Source organism: Panulirus ornatus, chromosome 14 (genome assembly GCF_036320965.1).
Source record: "Panulirus ornatus isolate Po-2019 chromosome 14, ASM3632096v1, whole genome shotgun sequence".
In the NCBI taxonomy this organism is placed as follows: domain Eukaryota; kingdom Metazoa; phylum Arthropoda; class Malacostraca; order Decapoda; family Palinuridae; genus Panulirus; species Panulirus ornatus.
In genome coordinates this window covers 61,069,528-61,095,609 of record NC_092237.1, presented here as the reverse complement: position 1 = coordinate 61,095,609, position 26,082 = coordinate 61,069,528, and the positions used below count along the sequence as shown (strand labels likewise).

General features: G+C 38.3%; 1 protein-coding gene across 24 annotated transcripts in view; it reads left to right on the top strand.

Moving 5' to 3' along the window:
* The window catches only part of LOC139753492 (uncharacterized), a 609,003-nt gene that overhangs the window by 440,540 nt on the left and 142,381 nt on the right, over positions 1-26,082 (top strand). For 19 of the 24 annotated variants that reach the window (XR_011713724.1, XM_071670098.1, XM_071670099.1 and 16 more), the window contains 8 exons: positions 2,431-2,566; positions 4,508-4,528; positions 6,545-6,622; positions 7,173-7,303; positions 9,051-9,120; positions 12,466-12,501; positions 15,611-15,740; positions 17,670-17,702. Coding sequence is in view for 23 of the 24 variants with exons in the window: in XM_071670098.1 (XP_071526199.1) it covers positions 2,431-2,566; positions 4,508-4,528; positions 6,545-6,622; positions 7,173-7,303; positions 9,051-9,120; positions 12,466-12,501; positions 15,611-15,740; positions 17,670-17,702 (635 nt within the window). In the remaining variant the exon portion in view is untranslated. Of the gene's footprint in view, positions 1-2,430; positions 2,567-4,507; positions 4,529-6,544; positions 6,623-7,172; positions 7,304-9,050; positions 9,121-12,465; positions 12,502-12,964; positions 12,998-15,610; positions 15,741-17,669; positions 17,703-26,082 lie in introns of all 24 variants that reach the window. The other 5 variants (XM_071670089.1, XM_071670087.1, XM_071670084.1 and 2 more) reach the window with 4 other exon arrangements.

Sequence of the window (26,082 nt, the reverse complement as noted above, 5' to 3'; positions counted from 1 at the left end):
ACCACGCTCTTTTTATTTCCACACATCTCTCTTACCCTTACGTTACTTACTCGATCAAACCACCTCACACCACACATTGTCCTCAAACATCTCATTTCCAGCACATCCATCCTCCTGCGCACAACTCTATCCATAGCCCACGCCTCGCAACCATACAACATTGTTGGAACTACTATTCCTTCAAACATACCCATTTTTGCTTTCCGGGATAATGTTCTCGACTTCCACACATTTTTCAAGGCTCCCAAAATTTTCGCCCCCTCCCCCACCCTATGATCCACTTCCGCTTCCATGGTTCCATCCGCTGACAGATCCACTCCCAGATATCTAAAACACTTCACTTCCTCCAGTTTTTCTCCATTCAAGCTCACCTCCCAATTGACTTGACCCTCAACCCTTCATAACGTACGTGGCAATATAATTATCAGAACGTACGTGTTGTCATTGCCATTAACACGTAGATGGTGCCATTGCCATAATCATGTACGAGGTATGATTACCATCATCGCGTGCGTGGCAACCATTTCCATCATACGTGTTCCTTTACCATCGTAACGTACATGAATCTATATATTATGTGGCAGATCACATTACATACCATGACTGGGGTTCTCACTTGTGTCGATGTTAATGTGTTGCCCTTTAAGCTTGGATGTCTTGTCTAACTATACAGATTATCCACATAGCCGTTTTAACTTGACATGACTACTGAAAACCGAGCCTAGTTATGCTAGTACTTAGCATGACTTTAATTTGGTCAAGCTAGATAGAGAGCTTTCTCTAATGCTATTTTTCTTCTCGTGTGAAACTACAAACGCCCATGCAGTTGTCATACAAAGAGATTCAGGGACTTTTTGGTACTATGCTATGGTATTACGTCACAGAAGATATATCTATCCTATCAAAAGTCCAGCTCGTATCTGCCAAGGCGCTTGCCCAACAGATGTGGAATTTTTCACATTGAGGTTCCAGCCATATATTTTATCCTGTGCTGAACATAGAATCTGCCTCATTGATAAAAAGTGAAATAGACCCCCACACTTCAAGATTACCCATCATTCCCTTGATTGAAAATGATCACAGTTGGTGATTATCACAGGATTGTTTTAATTCAGATGAAAGGAATTCTAAGAACGAGTCTGGGAGGTGTAAGGGATGGGCTGTAAAATCTCCCTTCCTCCCTCTGTTCTGCCGCAAAAAAGTTAGGCATAAATTCTTAAAGCGTGTGAGTGTGTTCCTCTGTAGCCCTTTATTTATAGCTGGTGACTCACTTCGTGGCTAGGTGCCCTAGACCTGCCCAGGTACTACTCTCTTGTCTGTCGTAGTTTACCCTATCATGGCTACCCGTGCTGCTCAGGGTCTTCTCTGTCTCGACAGTCATTATCACAATCATTTGATTGATTGCGTGCGTCTCAGAAGAAAATTGCATCCCATTTTGATAAATCTAATGAGGATTTCTTGCGAGTCATGACGTGAGCTTTTGTCTTTGATTTCTTGCTTTTGGCTTCCTCGTTTGTATGACTTACACAAAGTATATTTGATTTTGTATCTACGTAATAAATTACGTTGTTCGGAGTACTGTTATGAATCATTACTGAGTTTCTCAGATATCTTACTTTTGATACAGTACATTTATGCTTATGATATACTGGCCTCCAACAATTATTGGACTTGGAAATCTTTTGGAACAAACTGCAGATGTTTCCTCTTCCCAAAGACACGGCTTACTTTGCCTTACAGGCGATGTGGTTCCACACTTTGCCCGTGGGACAGTATTACTCGTTATTTTATTGAATTCATCCATTACCATAAGAATCCATATCGAGCAATATAAGAGCTTTTGATTTACCAGTTTACCACACAAACCCTGTGAAGCTGGTTAAGATCATTTCAGAGCGTGCTATCGCGACATTTTATAAATTTTTCACGAATGAAACATGCAAATGAATGACGTGGAAATGACCAATTACTATTTTATATCTGAATGCTTCTTAAGGATTTTCAAGGTCAGTGCAGGAAGTGCCTTATATTTTCAAGGATTCCATGGGGTAAATTACAGCAGCATTATATCAATCTGGGAACTTAAGTAGTTATTTTCTCAATAAGTATGTTTAACTTCGCAAGGAAAGTCAAGTTTTAATCACTCAGCATTACGCCTTCTCATGTACTGCATTAAAGCTAGATATCCAGGGGACACCTTTAACTGTTTACATAGCCTTTTGAGACTTGAAACATTGAAGAGCATGATTTTATGAGCTTTATTTACAATTCTTGGAACCGCTTCTTTAGGGTATATGTCGTTTTGAAATCATATATTTGTAGGCACGTGTGTTGATTAATTGGTAGATATGTAGATAGACAGGTGGAAATGCTGCATCCTTCAATCAGTTTTTATTTAAAAGTACTCTGTAATACTCTGCTATTTTGCAGGAAAACGTGACTGCTCCACCACCCGAGGAAAGCTTCGCTTGGAAAGACAACGCCGTGGACAAAGTGGCCCGGTCACCAACCTCCACTCTCCCCAAGGTTCAGAACCCTACTGTCACCCTCCTGCAGAAGAAGCGAGGTCAGTGCCACTACCTGCTTCAGGTTAGGCATCGGAGTGCCATGCAAGGATTGAACTCCAGCACTTCGGTTTAGTGTAGGTGGTAGTTTAGTTAGGTTGTCTTCACTCTTTGTGTTTGGTTTAGAGCACAACAAAGGCTATGACCAAAAGACAGTACGACGTCCCTTGGATGTTTTTTATGTTGTTTCTGTTTTACGCTGTCACTGTGTCCTATCCCAGTGGGAGTGGTACTTGAGTGTCTTGAATGAGTCTCCTATTGGAACGCCTCTACAGTCAGTCGAGACAGCTGTCTGCAGTGGACACTCATTGCACGATTCATAATTAAATAATTTTTCCTTTATATGGTAGAAAATCCTAAAAACTTATTTAATGTACTGGGTGATGATTGAATAACCTCAAAGCTATAAGTAACGCCGATATTACAGTAGATACTGGAACAGCATCACCTCACTCAAAAGCAAATCAACGGATCTCTTCTGCCATTGTTCATAAGAAATGTCGAAGTGACAGACTTTGCTGTTAGTTGATTAATACCAAAATGTTTCACTGTAAGGACAAATCAGATAGGGTACTTTTTATCTTACATAGTTGAATATAAAAGTATGCATCCATAGCTTCATTCATTGTAGTAGTTTAATGAAACTTTCATCTTAAGTAGAAGAAGGCATTCAGAAAGCCATCGTGGAAAGCAAATTCATAACTGCTTTTTGATCAGCGATTAAGCAAAGTTGTACGGACGATGATCACCTTTTTGTGCTCATAGCCACAGAAAATATCACAAGCACCACTAAATACTGACATTATTTCTTTCTAGTTTTTCGTAATATGAGTTTTAGGTATATTCCTATAGAACATAATTTTGCTTCGTGTATTTTCTTGGTACGAGTTATTGCAAGGCCAACATATTTTCATTTAGTTTTATTTGATGGAGAGGCATTATGTTACCCATATTTCATCTTTATATCTGTTTATTAGTAATTTTACTCATGTATTAGTTGCCCGCTTTTATTTGTTGTACCCTAGTATTGGCTATTGTGTCAGGATAGTAGTTCTTTCTAAAGTACAGATATTTTCTTCCCTCGTGTAAGAACACTTTTACAGAATCAAAATCTGTTTTACCTAATTTTTTTGTTATTGTTCTACCAAATTATTACTTTACCAAAATTTATATTGATTTGATCAGTTTCATTATTTTTCACGTTTTATCAGTTGACTGAATTATTATTAACTTGAACAGACACACCAGTTATTTTTCCACCAATATTAAGCATTTATCCATATCATTTTTTCTAAGGTAAGAACTAGTTAGCTGGTAGTCAGATAGCAAGATTTCCCCATGCACCATGGCATTGGTCTGTTTCAGTGTATCACTGTGAGACTTAAACTTGTTTGAATTAGCATGATGAAATTAGGGCATAATAAAGTTTGCCAAGTAAAAGTGGTAGAAAATTATCGTATGTAACTATGCTTTATATGAAAAAATATATACATAATACATTTATAGACTACTGGTTCTGTAATTTACATTATTTAAGTGAATTTTTAATTGATAAGGAATGAAAAAAAATGCCCACAATGATGAGATGAATCAGGAATGGTTAGCTTTTCTGCCAGTATGCATTTGAATCATATTTGAATTTTAATGAGTATGTAATCTGCCCAATTTGATTATGTTAATAGAGTGATGATTTTGAGCCTGTTAAGAGGGTGCATCAATGAACAATCATTGTTTTCATATACTCCATGAACCTTTTGTAGCTCCATGACATGAAACTGCAGTTAAATTGAAATTCCCTAGGTGTTATACATTTTATTCAAATGAATGGCTCAAAATCCTCAGTTATTCTTTAATCAAACACTTATTATGGAGCAGCAATCAGGTAATCTGCACCAGTTCCTATGATAAAAGTAGGCCTAAATCAATAATAATTTTTTCCTCAGATGATCCGCATTCGACTTCAGGTAAAGCCATGAACTATTCCACAAATCAAGTCAGAGCACAGTGCTCGCACAGGCATTGCACTCAGGGTATCACAAGGGCTTTGAAAAGCTGAACTCAATCTGCCAAATCAACTTTGAAACACTCATGGATGTATCTCTAAATCTTTTGTTCAAACATCGTACTCTTTGCTGTGACAACAGAATAAGGCTGACATATTTTTGCCTTTTCTTTAGGACTTGATGTAATCATTGGACAGTTTTTATTACACAGCAAAGAAAATATGCATGTAATAATGGTTTTGGCACTTGAGTCGTATTTTCAGAACCCCAGTTAATTCTTTTTGATATCTAAAGCCACATTTTGATACACAAATCATCCCTTAAGCTGTTCAAGGTTTGGATGTATTTCGTCCACTGCATTCTCACCATGCACTTTTATCTAGCTTCGCAGAAGACGTGTGGTTTTAGATGTCGATCTACACATGGATTGCTACCTCAGATATATGTTCAGAATTTCCCACATTTGTTTTGGGTGACTGTAAATGTCCTTCAACTTTGAATTGAAAGTGCTATGACATTTCTTCCCAAGAGAACATCTGTCATGGTCAATGTCATTTCTATCATTGATTAACAATGTAAATAGATTTGCATATCATGAGGAAAACTGACAACTTGTTAGAAGAGAATGCATCAGATCTTGTATGTACATGAAAGTATGTGTCACACTTCTATACTAACATGGAATAACTAGCTCCAGTTGAAAGAAGGAATTTTATTGCATGTATAATCTACTATTCTAAAGGACAAAAGAGGATGTGCTCAATAACAACAGAACTTCAGAACTTGTTTGATTTAATCATCTGTCTGTGAATGAAAATATCTTTCTTGCATATTAATGAAACACTCCTCTTAAGAGTCAGTAAATAATCTCACTAGATAAGCAACTTGTACCCAGAGATTTGCATTATAGTGACATCTTAGTGTACTCAGAGATTTGCATTATAGTGACAGCTTGATATGATGTCATTCATATAAGTATTGATAATCCATTTCCAGCAGCATTGTTTTGACATGACAGTGATATCATCTTCACATTGTCATCTCTGTGAACTTTGGGTAGCAATCCTTTCAAACCCTGTAATGCACTGTATTACATTTATTTGTATATAATTTATGGATGTGGTGGTACTTGGATTGCACGAATTGGGTGTAGTATTTTTTCTGTCTCTTATTGTATATTATCATTTCATTTCCTTGGTGATATTCGTCAAAAGTAGATATTAAAGTGATGAAATGTATACATATATCTTGGTGGAATGTTTTTGGCAGCCAGTTGTGAAGTTCATCAGTTGAATAGTTTTTAACATATTAAATTTTCATGGCTGTGAAAATTAGTTTTTCATATAGTATGATCAGGTATGTAGACGTATCATCGTAATCATCAAGATATAGTTTTCTTATTTTTTTGAAAACATAAACTTGCTAATCATTTGCATTATGACTGGATACTGTAATTTGACAAAAATTGAGGTTAAACACTGCAGATTATAATCAGAAATCATAGGGACTTAGGTATAAGATCAAAAGATAATTGGTTTCACTTTTGTCTTGTCTTTCAAAGCTTCAGCATTAAGTTGAATAGTTTCTTAACCTTGGCAGGCTACTAACACAACTTCTTATTGCCAGTGCATAGACAGCTTTATCTTGCTCGTCCACTGTATATACATACCGTATATATTTTTTAATTTATCAGTCGCACAGTTTTTACACATTTGCTAAATGGAAGCTTTTAATGATCTGTTGAGTAATTCTTTTTCTTTTTCATTCCAAGAATAAAGCAAAGCATTAGTTGTTTTAGTAGATATCAGAGATGTAGTTTTCGTAAAGATATTGATAGAAAACCAAAGATGAACTTTTAGTTAAATCTTTATGCATAATGAAAAGAATGAGAAAAATCCCAGTCATAAATCATAAGTGCTTTAGCATATGCATAAATGAATCAGGTGTTAGATATGAATGGGTCTATCCATCTTGCAGAGGGTCAGATCCCTGGAAAACGACCAGAATACTTGAAACCTGATGATACTGGTCCCAAGTACAAACCAGATGATAAATGTAAGTATTGTGCTCTTTTCACAACTTTGGTTTTCTTCCATATAATGGCACAATTTTTTTTCATTCCTGAAGGCAGAGGTTGTTGAGGGTTAATAGTAGCATCAGAAATCTACAGTGAATATATTCTCAAGTATGAATATGGTTTTTGAAAAGAAGGATCTAGATATCTGTATCATATTATTTTCAAAATAATTATTATGCATTTTGAATTAATGAAATGCAAATAAGCATTTAAAGTGGGAAAAGTGATTACCATGGCTTGTCAGTTTTAATACCTGTTCAAAATTTAGGGAATGTATAGGTTAGGGGATTCTCATTATATGCCTATTCCCAGTATGTATTCAAAACCTTCCACACCACCACCACTGCTACAACTACAGCCACATCCACCACCATCACCATGGCCACCACCAACACCATCATCAACACCACTATCACTACCGGTGTCCCACTTGTACCACTATCACTGTCATAGTAAATAACCACAAATTCTAGTATCCACCACCTCAGTTTACCACTGCATTCACTACCATTATATGATCACCTGCAGTATATGTCATCAAGAGAGAGTACGAATCAGAGGACGAGGAAGGAGGCCGTCGCTTTGCTGTGTTGGGGCCAAAGAAGGTGCTGGGCGTTGGTCCAACCACCACTGACGGGGTTCCTACCACCCTCAAGTCGGTATGTATTTACCCTGTGTGCCCAATAGACTAATGCTGGCAGTGTTTGCCTTTGTTTTTGCCTTTTGTGAAATGACTGTAGCTTAACAGTGATTTTTATTTGTATCCTGCTTCTTAGATATTGTTGTTGAGTACTGAACTTTGACCATATTAGAATGTATTTGTGTTTAATTGTACTGAGTCTTCCAATAGTGTGATTCCATATGAACCAAAATTTGTGAAATGTTGCTTTATACACCATTAAGGAATGTGTCATCACAACCTTTTATGAAACGCCGAGTGAAAGTGGTCTTCTGTTACTTCAGGTTCAGTTGCTTTTCTATTGATTATTCTTCAGATTGTCAAAGATGGTGAATAATGAATATTTATTGTTACTGAACTTTGTTGTGTTGAGCTTCCTCTTGTAATCTTGTGGAGTTCTATGTGTAATTACCTCTTTGTGTGTTAGGGAGAGGGAATTCTATACTCATGAGGCCCCATCTTTTGTGTCTGTTTTTCGTGTGTGTTATATAACCTGTGTGTGTCTTTCTTTAGATGCCATTACACATTACATTTGTCTTGTGTTTCATGCTGCAATTTAGGATAAACTGAGGATTTTCAAAATGATGAAACTAAAGGGGTTCAGAGTAAGTATTTGGTGTTTTAGTATGTGTCATTATTACATCCTGATTTTATGCAGACTACATGACATTGTAATTGAAGGGAACTATGTTTAGACATCTTTGGTCACAACTGAATTTCAGCTTTGTTATTGAGATCGTCCAGGATCTCCAGTTTTGCTTGGATTACTTTATACTACTAACAGTAAAACTGAAAGCAAAGAATTGGACCAGGTAAGACCAAAGTACAGTTAAAGTCATTATCTTACAATGTTGGGCTGAGTTTAAATCTCAGATAAGATGAAGGTACAGTTAGAATTTCAGTTACGGTATGTTTCACAATATAGCATTATTTATTTCCATACCATTCAGTAGTTTGCTTCTGATTGTTATTATTTGTATAAGGAATTACTAGTTAGGGAGATATCATAGCATTTTGGGTGCCATATCATTGAGGATATGTGCCATTACAGCATACAATAGAATGAATTCCAAAATGAGCATGCCTTAAGACCATTTTAGCCATGGTACTGTGAAGCAGTGGATTCTAACATTCATGTTAACATGTATGAATTTAAGATTATTGAAATCCCAGGCTGCCTGTGTGGGATTTTAATTCCAAGCTTGTTTCTTGTAAGATATAGAGTGGTAGTTTCACATAAGTTGGGTGAATACAAGCAATTGCTACTGAATAACAAGATTTTTGATAGAATAACAGTATAACAGTCTTAAAAGGTTAGTAGGACTTTGGATTGTACTTAGATGAATTTTTATTTGTAAGGTGTATAGCACTTTCCCTAAACAGTATTAAGACCTTAAATTAGTCTTTCTGTTTGGTAGATTAAGAATTTTGACCATAATATAATCTAGGTGACTTCTGACTAGTGTGGAGATGGTATGTATGCTGGTACAGTGGCAGGTTGTACATTTCTGTGTCAGCATTTGTGTTCGTGAAGTCAAGTGAATGACTGACCTCACAGTAATATCTACTGCATTAACTCTTCCATTAGATTTCTACCTCACAGTGCGTTGTATCGTATGGAAACCTTGAACATTAATATCGTGCTTAAAACGACCACTTAATTCCAGTTATGTGGTAGAGTTCAACTCTGTACAACAAATTATCAAAGATGCATCTCTTCTCACCAGGGTGTGAAGTCAGAGCACCAAGGAGAGTGGTACAGGAGGATGTTTGATTCACTACACAAAGTCAAAGATGGTGAGTAGGAGTGTTGTTGATGTAGTAGGATGTGGTTTTTGATCACCATATGAAAATATTATTTTTAACTTCTTTGAGAATGATTATTTGTTTCCTTCGGTGTTAATTTCAGTGTAGAAAAGATGAGGCAAATGAGGAGGAGGATTGGAAAGATGAAAAGGCACACAATTATTGTTTATTCTTTTTCATATCTAACTCTTGATCTAAAATTGCACACTGTGAGTAAATATTTTCAACACATCAGTTTTTCATCATGAAATTGATGGAAGATGTGAGCCAGAATTATTGCTTGTTTTGCACTGTAAAATGGAGGGTTAGAAAATTAATGACTATGCAGTCATATTTGAACATAAATTACTAGAAGTAAACTTCTGTTAAGTGGATGCCATATATTGTGGAAACTCAATCAGCAGTAAATGATAAAGTGTACTTCATGATGTGTTATATGTGTCAGTGTTCACAATATGTATATATCAGTATTACTGGGAGTAAGATATCTTGGAGGGATCAGTAGTCAAGAGTATTTTGAAAATATTATTGAGAATTTTTTTGTGAGTAATTGGAAACTATATATATATATTCCTTGCCCGCCTTTCACCCTCCTGCATGTTCAGGCCCCGATCACACAAAATCTTTTTCACTCCTTCTTTCCACCTCCAATTTGGTCTCCCACTTCTCCTCGTTCCCTCCACCTCCGACACATTCATTTATCCTCTTGGTCAATCTTTCCTCACTCATTCTCTCCATGTGCCCAAACCATTTCAAAACACCCTCTTCTGCTCTCTCAACCATGCTCTTTTTATTTCCACACATCTCTCTTACCCTTACATTACTTACTCGATCAAACCACCTCACACCACTCATTGTCCTCAAACATCTCATTTCCAGCACATCCACCCTCCTGCGCACAACTCTATCCATAGCCCACGCCTCGCAACCATACAACATTGTTGGAACCACTATTCCTTCAAACATACCCATTTTTGCTTTCCGAGATAATGTTCTCGACTTCCACACATTCTTCAAGGCTCCCAGGATTTTCGCCCCCTCCCTCACCCTATGATTCACTTCCGCTTCCATGGTTCCATCCGCTGCCAGATCCACTCCCAGATATCTAAAACACTTTACTTCCTCCAGTTTTTCTCCATTCAAACTTACCTCCCAATTGACTTGACCCTCAACCCTACTGTACCTAATAACCTTGCTCTTATTCACATTTACTCTTAACTTTCTTCTTTCACACACTTTACCAAACTCAGTCACCAGCTTCTGCAGTTTCTCACATGAATCAGCCACCAGCAGCTGTATCATCAGCGAACAACAACTGGGGACAGGGAAGAAAGAATACTTCCCATGTATTCCCTGTGTGTCGTAGAAGGCGACTAAAAGGGAAGGGAGTAGGGGAGCTGGAAATCCTCCCCTCTCGTTTTTTTTTTTTTTTCAATTTTCCAAAAGAAGGAACAGAGAAGGGGGCCAGGTGAAGATATTCCCTCAAAGTTCCAGTCCTCTGTTCTTAATGCTACCTCGCTAATGCGGGAAATGGCGAATAGTATGAAAAAAGAAAAGATATATAAATATATATTCCCTTACAGTTGATGCTTTTCTGTTTCACTAGCCACTGTAGTAGAAGTTTTCATCTAGTATAAGTGTGGCATAATTTTAGATTTGTTGCACTGAGCACCAGAATGTATGCATTTTCTAGTAGTTTCAGTCATGCATATATTGAAAAGTTTGACTGCTGTCAGCATGTCTTTGGAATTGTTTGGCTATGCTTTACAGTGCCAATCCTCTGTTTATGCATCAGTATCTATGAATTTGTATGAATGTATTTTGTCATCTATATTTATATATGGGGAGGTAATTTTGCAGTTATTGGGCCCTGTCCTTTTTCCATATATCTTACTCAAAAAGTCTGAATTTACCAGAGCTAACAACATTCATTTCCCTTTCATCTAGCTTGCCCACCATGTCCACTGTTTATTTGCTAAAGATGTGTTCTTGCTCAGATCTGATTCCTCATTTGTCTAACCTCCAATAGTGTCCTCATGTTGAGAAGTTTCTCACTACTTCTGAAAACTGTTCTTGCAACTTTCATCCTGGCCCATGAGGAATCTAAGACTTTGTGTGTGTGTGTGTGTGTGTATGTGTGTGCATTTGGATTTTCCCATTCTAACCACTCCATGACCACCAACAATCAAGTTGAAATATATATATCTCTACTTCACACTTCAACAACCTGTACTTACAGGTCATCCTTCCCCAACAAACATGACACTCACAAAACTCACATTGAAATTAACTGACAAGCAGTAAAGAATCACTTTCCAAACCCAATCGTGAACAGCACTCCATTAGTCATATACTCATCTAAAACCACACTCCTGAGATGTATGACTTATCCCTTCTCAACTCTGTCTTGGACACTTCCCATCTCTGCAGTATTAAAAGCACCCATTCTACATATCACAAGACCTCTCATTTCACTCCCAAGATGTGATATCCTCAGTTGTTATGCCCACACTTACATACACACAGCATTGCTACATTTCTCGACCTGTAGTCTCACTTGATGGATATGGTCAATATCTTGAGTGCTGCAGAAGCCCAGAAGAAGATCTTGGGAGAGGAAAGTAAAGATAATGGTGTGAGTATGTGTGTTTGTTTGTTTGTGTATGTATGAGCAGATGTCTGTGCGTGTGTGTGTGTGTGGTTGTGTATATATTTATGTATGTTTTTGTGCTTGTTTTATCTGTATATCAATGTTTTCTCTGTGTGTTTGCAAGTTTGTTTGTATATATATATATATAATTGCATTATGTATTTGTGATATAAGGAGGGAGCTTTAAACAGATGTGGTCCCATCCCTAAACCAAATATGTGTGTGTCTCTGTGATGAAGAAAGGTTATATTTATGTGTATACTTATGAGTGTATTTTTCTTTGTATTCTTCTTGCACCTTTATCATAATGCAGTGTTTCAGCTTGTATAGTATAAAATTTTGTCTCCTGTTTTTAGAAGTAAATCACATCAAGAACAGTGACACTTCTAAGCCACTGTTTGAATGATCACTGTCACTTAGAACCCCAACTAACTTGTTTTTATTAACTTTAGCTTTCTTGCAGATTTTTTTTCCAGATGAATCCCATTCATATTTTGACCACAGCAGATTATATTAATATCTTGTGCAAAGTATTTTAAAGTACTCACAAAATCATCCCCACTGTAGACCTATAAATCCTGTTAGTATATTTTCAGAATGCTTCTCTGATAGAGATCCAGTGATGTGTATACAATGTCATCAATTTTGTGCTATTCTGTTTCCTTAAGACTCCTCTCTGATTTCAGACGACCACATCATCATCAAATACAAAGTCCCCAGAGGTACACATGAGTACAGAAAATTAAACACCTTTAGATGCTTATTTACTGTCGCTTTCTTTTGGGTTCTTTCTGTCACCTTGCTGGCTTTCTGAACTGGGAGCATTTTGTCTTGCTTATTGTATAGAGAACGCCAGATTCATATATCCATAGTCCATGTGTTCTATGGATTTTGTACATAACCTTCTGTTAATTTTACTTTTGTTTTCAAAGTTGTTTTTATTCTTTTAATTTTTTTTATTATTTACTTGATGCATTAGTTAGATACAAAAGAGGAGAAAGATAAATTTTTCATCATTACTGTGGTTGTGTAATAATATTCTTCATTCTCATCCTTATTTTATGAAGTTTACTCTGTTATTTCCATAAATAGTTTTGACATATTCTCTAAATTTTCCTCAAAATTTCGTGGTATTTTAAGTTGTTTTCAGTTCCTAATTTGGTTTTGCTCTCCAATTATTTCCAGACTCACCTAGGTCTAAATACAGGCAAAATAAAGGTATAAATAGTCTCAGAGCTGGAGAAGTGCATTCTCTCATACTAATTCAATGTTAATTTTCTGCTGCATGCTTTAAAACCATTTGGGTGGCACATGCAGGAAAATACATAGTCCTTGGTTTAACATAGTTGTAGATTAGCAAAGTTAACTCAGACCTAGAACTAGAGTATATATTGTATCTATGAATGTACATTTTGAACTACTGTGCATAATTTTATTGCATATATGCCAATATGGCATTCCATGGTGATACTTCTTAGTGATATGTCTTTACATACAAAAGGTTTTCGCTTGGGATGGGAAATGATGAGGGGAAATAGAAATGAGGCCCTGTCAGAAACCCGTTCACTGAAGTAACTCTTGTCGTGATTTGCTGAGATACAGAGAGACATGTCCTTGCTTATTGATCTCCCTGCATAATCCAGCATCACACGAGAACCTATTGTGATCATTATTTTGCTACCCGATACAGCTTGCCATTTTCTGTGCACCAGTGTCAGTCCATTTTCAGTTTTGCTGGTAAATCATTTTCCTTTTGTGATTTCCTTTCTCTTAGGAGTGATGAGACCAGATTAGTTGATAATAGAGTATAATAGCACTGTTTGACAAGTCATATGTATCATGAAGAAATCCTTTCTTACATGATAACTGTTTGAATTTCCATAGATAGATATACATTTCTCCCTGGGGATAGGGGAGAAAGAATACTTCCCACGTATTCCCTGCGTGTCGTAGAAGGCGACTAAAAGGGGAGGGAGCGGGGGGCTGCAAATCCTCCCCTCTCGTTTTTTTTTTTAATTTTCCAAAAGAAGGAACAGAGAAGGGGGCCAGGTGAGGATATTCCCTCAGAGGCCCAGTCCTCTGTTCTTAACGCTACCTCGCTAATGCGGGAAATGGCGAATAGTTAAAAAAAAAAGAAAAAAAGATATACATTTCTGTCATTTCCTCATTCACCTATACAGTATTTCTTAACCTTGTTGTTTATAAGGTACATTACAAATTTAGTCATGATATGTAATAAGAAATATATATGTACTGCAGTTTGCATAAGGTACCAAGTATACTCTATTTCAAAACTCACTTGATTGTTGCTGATATGCATAGCAATGCAGTTATTAATAGAGTGTAGGTTGCTAAAAAAAAAAAAATGGTGAATGTCACTCTGCAGCAGTAAAATATGTAGGAAACTACTAAACAATTTAAACTCATGACTACTCATTTATACAACTTTTGTATTTCAAGATCAGCACAATTTAGATGCCACTTTTGTGTATGTTTATGGTTTTGTATCTTTATCTTGTTTTCATATAATACTGTAATTGTTTGTGATTATGATTTTCATCATAACAGACCTATCACTGTTATCATCATTACCTTCAGTACTACTACTATTGCTGCTACTGCCACCATTAACTCCACTGCCATAATTATCATCATAACATCACCATAATTACCACATTGCCAAAGTTACCACTGACCCCATTACCACCACTATCACCATCACAAGGTTGACCACCACATGCATACATCAATACACTCACCACAATCCCCACTGTCAATGTCATCATCATCATCCCCACTACCAACACCACCATTCTGAGCACAACTTGTCTCCACCACCACCACCATCATCCTCTTCTCCATCACCATCCCCACCATCACTATTACTTTCAATAGTCCCCACCGCCACCACTGTAAGCACCTCTATCCCTCATCCATACTATCATTACCTTCATTACCATCTTTTCTCAATGACCATTATCTGTTTGCATCAGCTCTACCATCATAACTGCCACCACTGTCACTTTTGAATGATACAGATCATTATTTCTTCAATGATTTAGACCTGTGATTGATTCCATTTTTTCATGCTTGCATTAACAAACAAGGGATTAGTTTGAGTTTGAGTATCATTTGATGGAAGAGGGGTAAAAAGACTGATATTAGAAAGGAGGAAAATTAAGCTGAAGGAAATGGCAAAAGATCAAAAATATTGTAATTACAGAAAGGATGAATGATAATTGACTTGTCAACAGTATTGACACAGATGCTGAAAAGTTGTTGCACTTAAATCAGTACATTTGAATATTACTTACATTGTAAAGTATTCTGCAAACATTAAATTGGCCTAGTCATACTGAAAGAAAAGTGAAAGTGATATGCACGCAAAATGGAACTGTTCTCATCACTCACCACAGAAGTGATCATGAAAGGAAAGGGGTTTTTCCAGTTCCTCCAGCAGGTGAGAGGAGGACAGTCAGTGTCTTGTGTAGCCCAATAACTGTGTCCTGATGTCTCCGCATGTATACTTTGCTTATGTCCTTGTCACTTTAATCAGAGACACTGAGGTATGTCATGTGTTCACGCTCACTTTGTATTCTCAGATGTGGATTACCACTTTGTTGCACCAATGTAAGAATTGAATTGCATTTTTCTGAGTATTTTGAATATAGATTCACAAGCAAATAGTATTCAGAAAGAGCTTAAAGATAATCTTTATAGTTGTCTGTAGTCATATATATATATATATATGTCCATGCTGTATTATAGTCAGATAATTAACCAAATCAAGTTTAAAAGATAGCTGAAAGTATTCCATTTTGATGACTGCAGCACGGTATGGTGGGTACATGTCGGAGCCAGAAGGTTATGACTCGGACGTGTGTTCCTCACGCTATGCCACGCTTGACCGACGCCGCCAGCACCACTATGAAATGGATCCTATGACGTCCAGCTTGCCTAGGTATGTTGGCTTCATCATTGTCATTGTCATCATCCTCTTTCAAGGACTTGAGCTTTTGCAAGATGCTGTGCTTCATGGGATGATAATCACTGCATGATTATTTTGGGGCTCTCCAGCATTTTTCTTTCACTGATGCTTCAGTTTTCCTTTTATGTATGTATATGCAGAATGTATATGTAATTCAATACTGAAGTGCTAAAGATGAGAGCTTACTATCAGTTGTAGAGGCAGTTGTTATAATGGATGAGTATACTTAACCCCAGAATGATCAGTCGACACTGTACACCTTTTTGTTGTAAATAATGTGAACTGCGAATGCATGTGACTAGTAGAGTGAAGTTAATGGACTTACTAAGGCACCATAGCTTCATTACATTCTCTGCTAGTGAATATCATCCTGTGACAGGTATAATCTATCTGCTGAATGTCAACATCAGTTTCTTGCAACATTTGCCAAGTATTGCACTGAAATTGATAATTATTAACTTGTTCATTAAATGAACATACAGGTTTTATTCTGAATTGTATAGTAGGGACCACAGTCCAACATATTATACCTCCATCCTCATCTAACTTAAATTTTCAGAAGTTTCTGTTATGAAGAATTTATTTCTTTAAATTTAACAATATGTTGGAGTATTTTCTATTTCATATCCGTTTCAAATGATATAAAGTTATCCCATAAGTGCATCACATTACATTAGCAGTAATACTGTATAAAATATCTTAGTTTGATGTGGGTGATGGCACATTGGCACATGTGTATGAAATAATTTGACTGCATGAAGTGTGTACAATATTGAGAATTTAAGATGCCAACGATCTTGTGTCCCTAACATTTTCCTTGTGTGTTGGAAAAAGTGATTTATCAGCCAGGCAGTGGAAACTTGTTTTTTTTGGCTTTTCTAAATGTTTAGGATTTAGCAAATACACTCTTATTGCACTTGACCAATAATATTCATGAAACACCCGTAGTTGAGGCACACGTACACTCTGCATGTGTGGCTTTAAATGACCAGTAGTATCTACTGAAACAAACGAAATTTTTACATAATTATTCATTCATGTTTTTTTGTACATGTACATTCATAATGAGTAATAGTTTAGGCCACAGTGTTTCTTGAGTTTATTTTGAGATAATGTGAATCTTTAGTGCGTATAGTTGACTTGCATGTAACATAACAAATAACTTTGAGAACAGTTTTTGAATAGCTACAGAATGTCTGTGATTTTGAGACAAGTCAGGTTTCTGCTGCCTTGCTGACTGGATGTGTACATTGATCTCATTGGTCACATGTGCATTTGAGATGAACCTTTTAACATTAACATATCACACGTAGGTAACAGTGACACCAGGCAGTCCCAAGTCAGTGGCATAAAGAAAAGGAAATCTATCATTGAAGGGAACATTGATGTAGACAAGAAACTAGATAAGCCACCTGGTGGATGTTCAGCATATGCATAAATATGCCTTTCAGAATACAGTAAAAAATTTGTCCATTTACTGTTATATGATTATAAGAGAAAGGCAAAGTTTGAGAGTGCTAATGGATAAGACTCCCCAGCTTGATGATTTTTGGCCTCAATATTCCAGATGGCACCTCTCTGTAGCATAGTTTAAAAATATAAAAACAAGCATGTCTCAGGTGTTTTGGAAGGCAAATCAAGACTTAGATTTCTGTTAATATGCTCTCCCTTTTATATATGATTTTGGTTCCTACTCTTCCAAAATTTATTGTTCCCATCAGTAGCTGACGAAATTCATTAATTCAGTCATATTTTCTTAAATAAGTTTTTGGATTATCCCATAGCTGTCACTCTTACTCAGTGTGATGAGTGTTGTTGAAGTGTGTAGTGAACTTTGTCCTAGTTTGGAGCTTGCTGGTTTGACGTTGTGGTATTAATTATTGCACTCACCTTTGTCTACAGAGACTGCGACGTCGATCTGGACCCCTACAGTGGGTAGGTGTTGCTTTAAATACCTCTTTACATATCTTTCTGTATGCTTGTATGCATATAGATGCACTTAATAGAAGGTAGCATGAGCAGGGGCTTTCCTTGTCGTATGTCATGTATTTTTCAGAAAAAGTAATGGCAACCTTTGCTTAACCCATATCTTTCCTGCCATTAGATACGATATCAAAATTTTTTCATTACAAACGATTCACCCCTCACGCTTATGAGGTAGGTTTCTGCAGCTCGAGCCTTCTGAAATGTAATTTTGTTTCATCCGTTCATACTAAGTTTTTCCGTAAGAAAAATTTAAGATTGCAGTGAACCGCTCCTTTGAATTCTTTTACATCATCTTTTTTTTTCACATCCGGGAAATGAAAGAACGTATCTGAAACTCTCCCAGTTGGTTTCACTATGGGAAAATCTTTGGAATGGTTCCTCTGCAGGAAAATAATTCAGTTTGTTCGCATGTAGGAAAATTTCTCAACTGTTTTTACTATGGGGAAAATCTCTTGTCTTGTTTCACTGCGGGAAAGTCTCTTGAATATTTCCAGTATGGAAAAATCGACCAATTCCAATTTGGGAAAATCTCTCTACTGGTTCTACTATGGGAAAATTTCTCTTCCGGTTCCAGCCTGAATCAGTGTGTATGGTTGTCATAATCCATGGGCTCTGGACATGATACTGTGATCTGTCGTCACCACCCAGAATACACAGGCACCTGATACATCATCATGATGTCATCAGTAGAGGCTCCTCCCGCAACCACTGATAGATTTAATAAGGCTTAACAGTGGGTGTGTGTCCGGATGGTGGGATTATAAGGCTCATAAGTAGGTGTATATCCGGGTGGCAGATTTGTTAATGCTTAGAAGTATATTTTGTATGTTCAAATAGGTTTATATGGGTCAAATTAAATATATGTGGAAAGTGGGTTTCTAAGGTTATAGATAGGTTTGTATGTGGGTAGCGGATACCTACATAATTGTTCGAGTGGTTGAAGTGGCCTATTTCTTTTTAGGGAGTGAAATTTACATAATTTGTTCTTTGCATTGAAACTCCTTAGAAGGCCTGTAATGTCACAAGCACTCCATCTCTCAGACTGAGGAGACGTATACAACACATAGATATCCATGTGTTGAAGGTTTTACAAAAGGATTTCTGATAGTTAATTGTTTGTTCGGGCTTTGTAGGTCTGTCAGCCTCCAGGGTCATGAAGGTCTTCAGCGTCGAGATATAACCTCCATGTTCAAGACGATTCTCTGACCATACGCGCTCTAACTGCAAGCATGGACCCTGCTCTTAGGTTATGGATGCGTTATTTAGTATATGGTACAGATCCCGACTGATTACGATTTCTGAACATTATTATTATCATTACTTTTTTAGCACTTTGTGGGTCTTGAAAATCTAGATTAACTAGTGACTCATTAACTTCTGTTGATATTGTTGAGATCAACAGAAATACCTGGAAGAGTGTAACATATGGCAGACGAAATGAGGGGCTTTGTGTTAAGAAGGCAGTCATGTGTTGGGTAATCCACAGCCACTCCCAGCCCAGCCATCCCCAGTGGACGCACAGATTTACCCTCACCTTTCCAGAGCCAGCGAGCGTTGCATCAGTGATTGCTGGACCCGCTTCGCTGATTCGTGAAGTTCAAACTAAAGTTCGTAAGAAGCTTATCTTCGTTAAGTCTTTCGTGACTTATTCCTTTTGCTGCAGGTTTTGGTATAGTATTACATTCATCAAAAAATATTCTTGACTTCTTTTCTTAAAGAATGCTCTAAAAGATCTATCATCTTTGAAATGTAATTTATTATTTAATGTCCCACCCATCTCTTCTGTCATCTTTGAAAATGTAATTTATCATCTTATGCCCCACCCATGTCTGACAAACATGACCGTGAGTGCATTTTCATGGGGTAAAGTTTTGCACATTTTAGATATTCCGATTGCAATCATACCACTGTAACAGTATCATCTCAAGAGGTCCGCTGTGAAAATTATCACATTTCATCACGACAATAAATTGTGGTTTATTGTAATGAATTTCAGTGTCTTAAAATACATTTCTCGCTTATATTCTTTGGGGTATATAAAGCCTCCTAGCAAAGCTCCAAATAAGAGCATAGCCGTTAGGGTTAAACTTGAGCCACCCAAACCCAACCGGGAGGGGGGTGCCCGTCCAGAACATCCTTGTTTCTAGCCAGTAAACACTACTGTTGGACTGAATACCATTGTTTCAGAGTGTATTGTTTACTGGTTGACAAGAGCATCGCATCCTGAGGTTGATTCAATATTTCTTCCAGTTTGTTATCTCTTTGCTTCTCTATTTGGCGTTTTGTATCTCATTTGTCAGAGATTATATCAGCCTCTTGTACCAAGTTCCTGTTGCGAGCGCAGAAGGTACTGAAATATCGCTCATGGGGTCGGTTACAGCACGAGGTGAGTTGGGTGTGAGTGGGCGGTGTATTGTCCCCCCTGGTCGAGGGCGGATGTGTGTATTCCTCTGCACGTCATCTGGCCCTCGGCTCCCAGCTGGTCTTACTGTAGGCGTGACTAAACGTAAATAAGATTTTACATATATATATATATATATATATATATATATATATATATATATATATATATAATGACTCTATTATATATATATATATATATATATATATATATATATATATATATATATATATATATATAGAGAGAGAGAGAGAGAGAGAGAGAGAGAGAGAGAGAGAGAGAGAGAGAGAGAGAGAGAGAGAGAGAGAGAGAGAGAGAATACTTGTGAGATTTGCCATCTAGCAGGTCTAGCACATAACGTAGGAAAAATCTAGATAGAATATTTTTTTCCGAAGCTCCCGCATCGTGAAGTTTCCCCCTTTTATTCGGAAACTTTCGGCGGACATGCAAGAGAAAGCCGAGTCAGATGCGCACTGTTCACACCGAAATACGATTTTTTTTTTCTATGTCATTTAATTCATTGAAGTTCTATATCCACACGTTATCAGGGCATGTCCTATTGCTGTTGCCACACAGTTATAGGTAGGAAAAAAGATATAGCGATTCTGATATACTTAGTGGGCTTGGCTGAGGTCATTGCTGTCAAATTAGGCGAGTGAAGCATATATATCACGACGTAAATACTGCTATATTTGGGTCGAGGTTTACACCATGATGTAAATGTAGATAATTTGTTGTCACAAATGATTCTTGGTCTGTCATGACTTGACACGAATCACACATTAACCTTTCCGTATGGTCACTGACCTCTTCACCATATTGGCACTTGATTCCTGACGACTCTCTCTCTCTCTCTCTCTCTCTCTCTCTCTCTCTCTCTCTCTCTCTCTCTCTCTCTCTCTCTCTCTCTCTCTCTCTCACCGAAAGCGTGGCATTGATTATAAATGATTGGCCTCCTTGCTCATGAGAACATGAAAATTTCATTAGTTGAAAGGTTAACTATGCACGATAATGGTCAAGGGCTAATGTCTCCTGTCGTGACGGCATGTATGATAATTACCCAGATTTGTTAGATTAGCTTAGGTTGAGATGCTGTTTGTATTGGATTTTGCGCTTGAAGACTGAATAAATCTGGTCAAAGCTGGGGAAAGGGGCGTGTGGAATGTGTATGCGCTAGGTTTCTTGACGTTTAAAGTGGTCATGCTCTATCAGGGGCCCAGGGTACTGTTCATTATTGCTTACTGAGTGGCCTCTAGGCTTATAATTAGCTGATGTATGCATGCCGCTCTTACAGACCGTGTTAAAACTGACATTATCTGGAAAGCAGCGTGGATACAACCAGTGCTAATATGAATTATGAATTAGAAATGTGGAGAGTCTCCTGGATCGAACGCAGCTACTCCGGTGAATCAATGAAATCGAAACAGATCGAAAGAGAAAGAAAACTGGTCTTGTTCGGGAAGCCGTAGACACTCTCTGGATTTTCATTCGGTGTTTGACCACAAGGTTGTGGCAGGTGCCAGTGTTGCTTGCCTCACCGTGAGCTCCGTGCCACCACAGCAGTCTACACTGGCCCCCCGCGTGCCAGGTAGCCTCACTGTACAACCTAATCGGCGTCGCTTCACAGCCGTGTAGGCTCATGACGTAGCCCCATCGCGTAGCCTGATCTCGTTGCTACTTCAGCATGTATCCTCACCGTTTAGCTTTGCCATATAACTACAGTGTTTGGCCTTATTGTGTAGTCTCACAGTGCGCTACACAGGTGACCGCATCCTAATGTAATCTAATGGTAACCTCGCACTGCATCATGCCTGTGATTCGAGTGAGAGGAAGAAATTATTGAATATATGAGACTATATATAATAGTAAGTGATTAATGACAACAGAATGTCAACGTACGTACATGAATAATTAGAAACCAAACGCATGATGACTTCCATTCATTTGAAGTGCGATGCGGATCAATCCACGATTAGTACAGCTTGGTAAGCCTAACAATATGCAATGTCTGAAGATGTTTGTATAGTGATTATGAAAGTGCGGTATGAAGAACATTGTTGACTGTGAAGGTGACAGTGTCATGGTGATTTGGCAACATTATCCCAGGGAGGCAGAGCTCAGATGCTTTCATCATGCCCACGGAAAGTGCACACGTTTTCCTTGAAACTAATTCTCCTCCCCGAGACCTGCAGTGTTTGGTCTAGTTGTGAACGTATCACACACACACACATCCATCCTCGCACTCTCGGCCATGGATATTGAGGACATTTTGGCGTTCTTTGACAGCCTGGACCTAGCAGGGTGAGTAGAGTGATGAGTGCCTTTACACAGATGGTTCGGGTTGAGGGAAATCACCTGTCACCCGCACCCTCTAAACGATTTAAAACCATTTATGTAACATGTATGTGACACGAGGTTAACCAGCCAACTTAAGAACCATAGTTATTTATAACCAAATCTCTCGGGATTAAAGTTCCCGAAGCCCTACCGTACAGCCGGGTCTACTTTGCGGTTCTTTTGTTTTAAAGTCTTAACCTCCGTCGGGGTCGTCATCTGCAAGTCATTTTACGTTCTAAAATTCACGGAGGGAACACGCATAATTTTTACTTTTCTGTAAAGATATATGACGAAATATTTTGAACGCTTATTTCTTGTTGCCTTGGTCATAGGTTAGAGACGCCAGGGCAGTAAGCCATGCGATGTCTTGGCTCGTTAGTTACGCCATAGCGCGCTTAAGATAACGCACGAGCGGCGGGTTTTGTAGCCCACCCGGCGTAATAACCCATGCCTGGCGGCGAACGTGCACCCGTCAGGAGGGTGTTTATCGACAATACGCTCTCACTAAATGCTTCGATACCAATGAGTCTTATGGCTTCACAAAAGGCTTCCCCTGAAGCAGCTTTCCCTGTTCAGATGTAATACTTGCCATGTAAGTCTTCATATGTTATACCAAGTGTATGAATTACAGAATCTCGGTGTGCACTGGTCATCAAACGGTGTCTTTTACTCATTTGTTGTCATACATCTTGATAGGGAGGTAATAGAATTAAAAACACGAAAAATGGAGACATGGTTTTGATAAAACTGAAGATTTAGAGTAAGAAATAAGAAAGCTTTAATTCACGGGTATTAAGACCTCGATCACAAAGCGGAAAAGTGTCAACGACTTCGAAAATGGGAGTCAGCCAACGAAACATCGCAAAGGAGAGCTTTCCTGTCAGTTTAGTTTTCTTACGTGTATAGTCAGGGCTGTGACGTCTAAATCATGGTCTCCAGCCACCGTATAGTGTTCTTATATGTCTCTCAACCTGAGTTCTGTGACCGAAAGCCAAGCTTCTTTGAACAGAGCAAGAAAAGCATGACATCATAAAGTGGCGAAGCAATCGCGATGCCCTGGATACGAAATGTTGAGGAAATCGACACGAGAGCGAGATATTCTGATATATATATATATATATATATATATATATATATATATATATATATATATATATATATATATATATGTGGGTGTGTGTGTGTGTGTGTGTGATTTCCGATTTGTACTTTACGGGGAGGGAGTCGTGTATCATTACTATCACACCTTTTTAAACCTTTGTGTTCTGTCCACGTTCACATTTTCATCATCCCATTTATGCCATTCATCGACTACTCTCTACTGTGTACGTATTTCCATCTTTTCTGATAAGTTTCTTGCTTCTGTCCTCTTGTGTCCTTGTTCAGTCCTTGCATATTTCCGAACTGTGCTGTTGTCGTCATCAGATGTTTAACAACTGAAAGGTTGTAGTCAGGTCACCTCTTCCTTGTCTCTCTTGTGTGGCTGACAAATTCATGGCTCTCTCTCTCTCTCTCTCTCTCTCTCTCTCTCTCTCTCTCTCTCTCTCTCTCTCTCTCTCTCTCTCTCTCTCTCTTTGTGTGTGTGTGTGTGTTTGACTGCATACCCGTGTACAGTGAAAGGCAGGCAGACCGTTAGTGATGTGAGAGTTTACAGATAAGATCATATGGAAGGAATTGTTTTAAGATAGTAGCCATCATTGATTAGATCATAAGAAAACCTCCACATCCTGTAGGATACACTTGGAGCTGTGGTGATCATCATAGATGGTAAAACGCTTTCATAACGGGAAGAAAATATAGAATTAAGATGCATTTGAGTCATCAGAAAGTTACAGATGTGATGCTTCGAAACTGATGGTCGAATTTGTTTTCCTTTTATAACTCTGTGATTTAATCTGTGTAGAGGAGAAAGTCATTCCATTCCATCGATTTTATGTGCTAGGTTATGGCATATGGTGCCGGCCGGGTCCGTTAGTAACATACTCTCGACACGTGTTCATGCTCCTTGACCTTTGGGCAGCCGGCGCAAGCTTTGTCAGATCATGTTGGCTTTTGTATCACACGAAGGGAAGTTACTGGCTGGAGTGGCCCATTCTCAGCTCGGGCGAGGAGATGGAGGCGAGTCGGGGGATTCACATCCACGTTTGTGATCAACAAGTTTGTGGGATCATGTCTGATCGTCTGTAAGCCCCGACGTGATGAATTGCTTTTCCCGCGGCTGAAGGTGATGGATGGATGGATGGAGCTAGGCTGCGTTACACACGTCCGGCGCGGAACATGCTCAAGTCCTGAAATCGACTCTGTATTTCAAAGATTGTTGTGAATCGTGCCAATCTCTCTCTAAGATTGGTGTATGAATCGTGACCGCGTATGTGTGTGTGTGTGTGTGTTTGTGTTGTGCGGTTTAGCTCCAATGACTTTGATAACGTTAGAATTTGATGGCACACAGTAAGTTCATTCCTCATATGTATGGAATGTAAGTAGTGGACTAATTTCCGTTGCCTATGTCCCGGACTTTGGGTTCTTACTCATTCTACTTCGTCTCATGTTGTTAGTTACAGATGAGACTTGGTGGGGGTTATTTCTCAATAATCCTCTGGCCATATTACAAATTGGGTTACACATCATATGTGGGATCTAACTTTGCTTTGGAGTGGACACATTCAGACCATAAAGATATATCTATATTAGTTGACATCATCACTGAAAAGCGATGGAAAGTAGAGATATTCAACTGCTATAATGTAAGCGCTGATAACAACATGAAAAACACACATCATAGCCAGCAGTGCTGGTGGGCCGGTCGGCCCGCTGGATTATTTCGTCCCCGATACAACAGATGAACTCATCATCATCAGACGCCCTCGCTTGCGGAAACGGATTTCAGGTCCGGATAAAAAGCTACGGTGATTTCATGTCGGTCGAGTACGAGGACACCAGTAGTACCACCCGTGACCCTAACCCCTGGAAGAAAGTTGGCGTTCTCAAGAACGCCATGAACGTTGGCCGTTCATGATGCATGGGGAAGCGAAGGATAAACGTAAATACGGTAAAAATGAACGAAATTTTCCCAATTTGTTTTTTCTTAAGTTTGAAGTGTTGCGTCAGGAGGAATCCCGAGCGTTTCGCACGGTTCACGTTGAGCTGAGATTTGCAGTGCAAAATAGTGTAAATTTTACGATAGCGACGTTGCTTTTAAAGCTTCGATGTCGCCATTTTTAAAATCACGTGGGATTGTTAGTGTGTTTCCGGGATGTGGAGTATCAACTCCCTCCCCCTATTCACCCTTTATCCTTTCTCTTCGTCTTCCTCTGCCCCTCCCTTCCCTTCATCTATCTGTTCCTCTCCCTCCCTTCATCTATCCCTCCCACTCCCTCCATCACTTTCTTCCATTCCCAGAAAGCCAGCCCCCCTCCACCCTCCTGAATTTCACCTATGTCAAACTGAAAAGAAGAAAAGCGTAGAAAATGTCAGTTATTGTCATCAATTCGGCTATGTCAACCGTGAAGATAAAAAAAAAAAATATACAATAGTTGGAATGTGAGCATCGGCCGTAACAGCTAGCGGGCTCATCGCTCGCCCGACCATTCA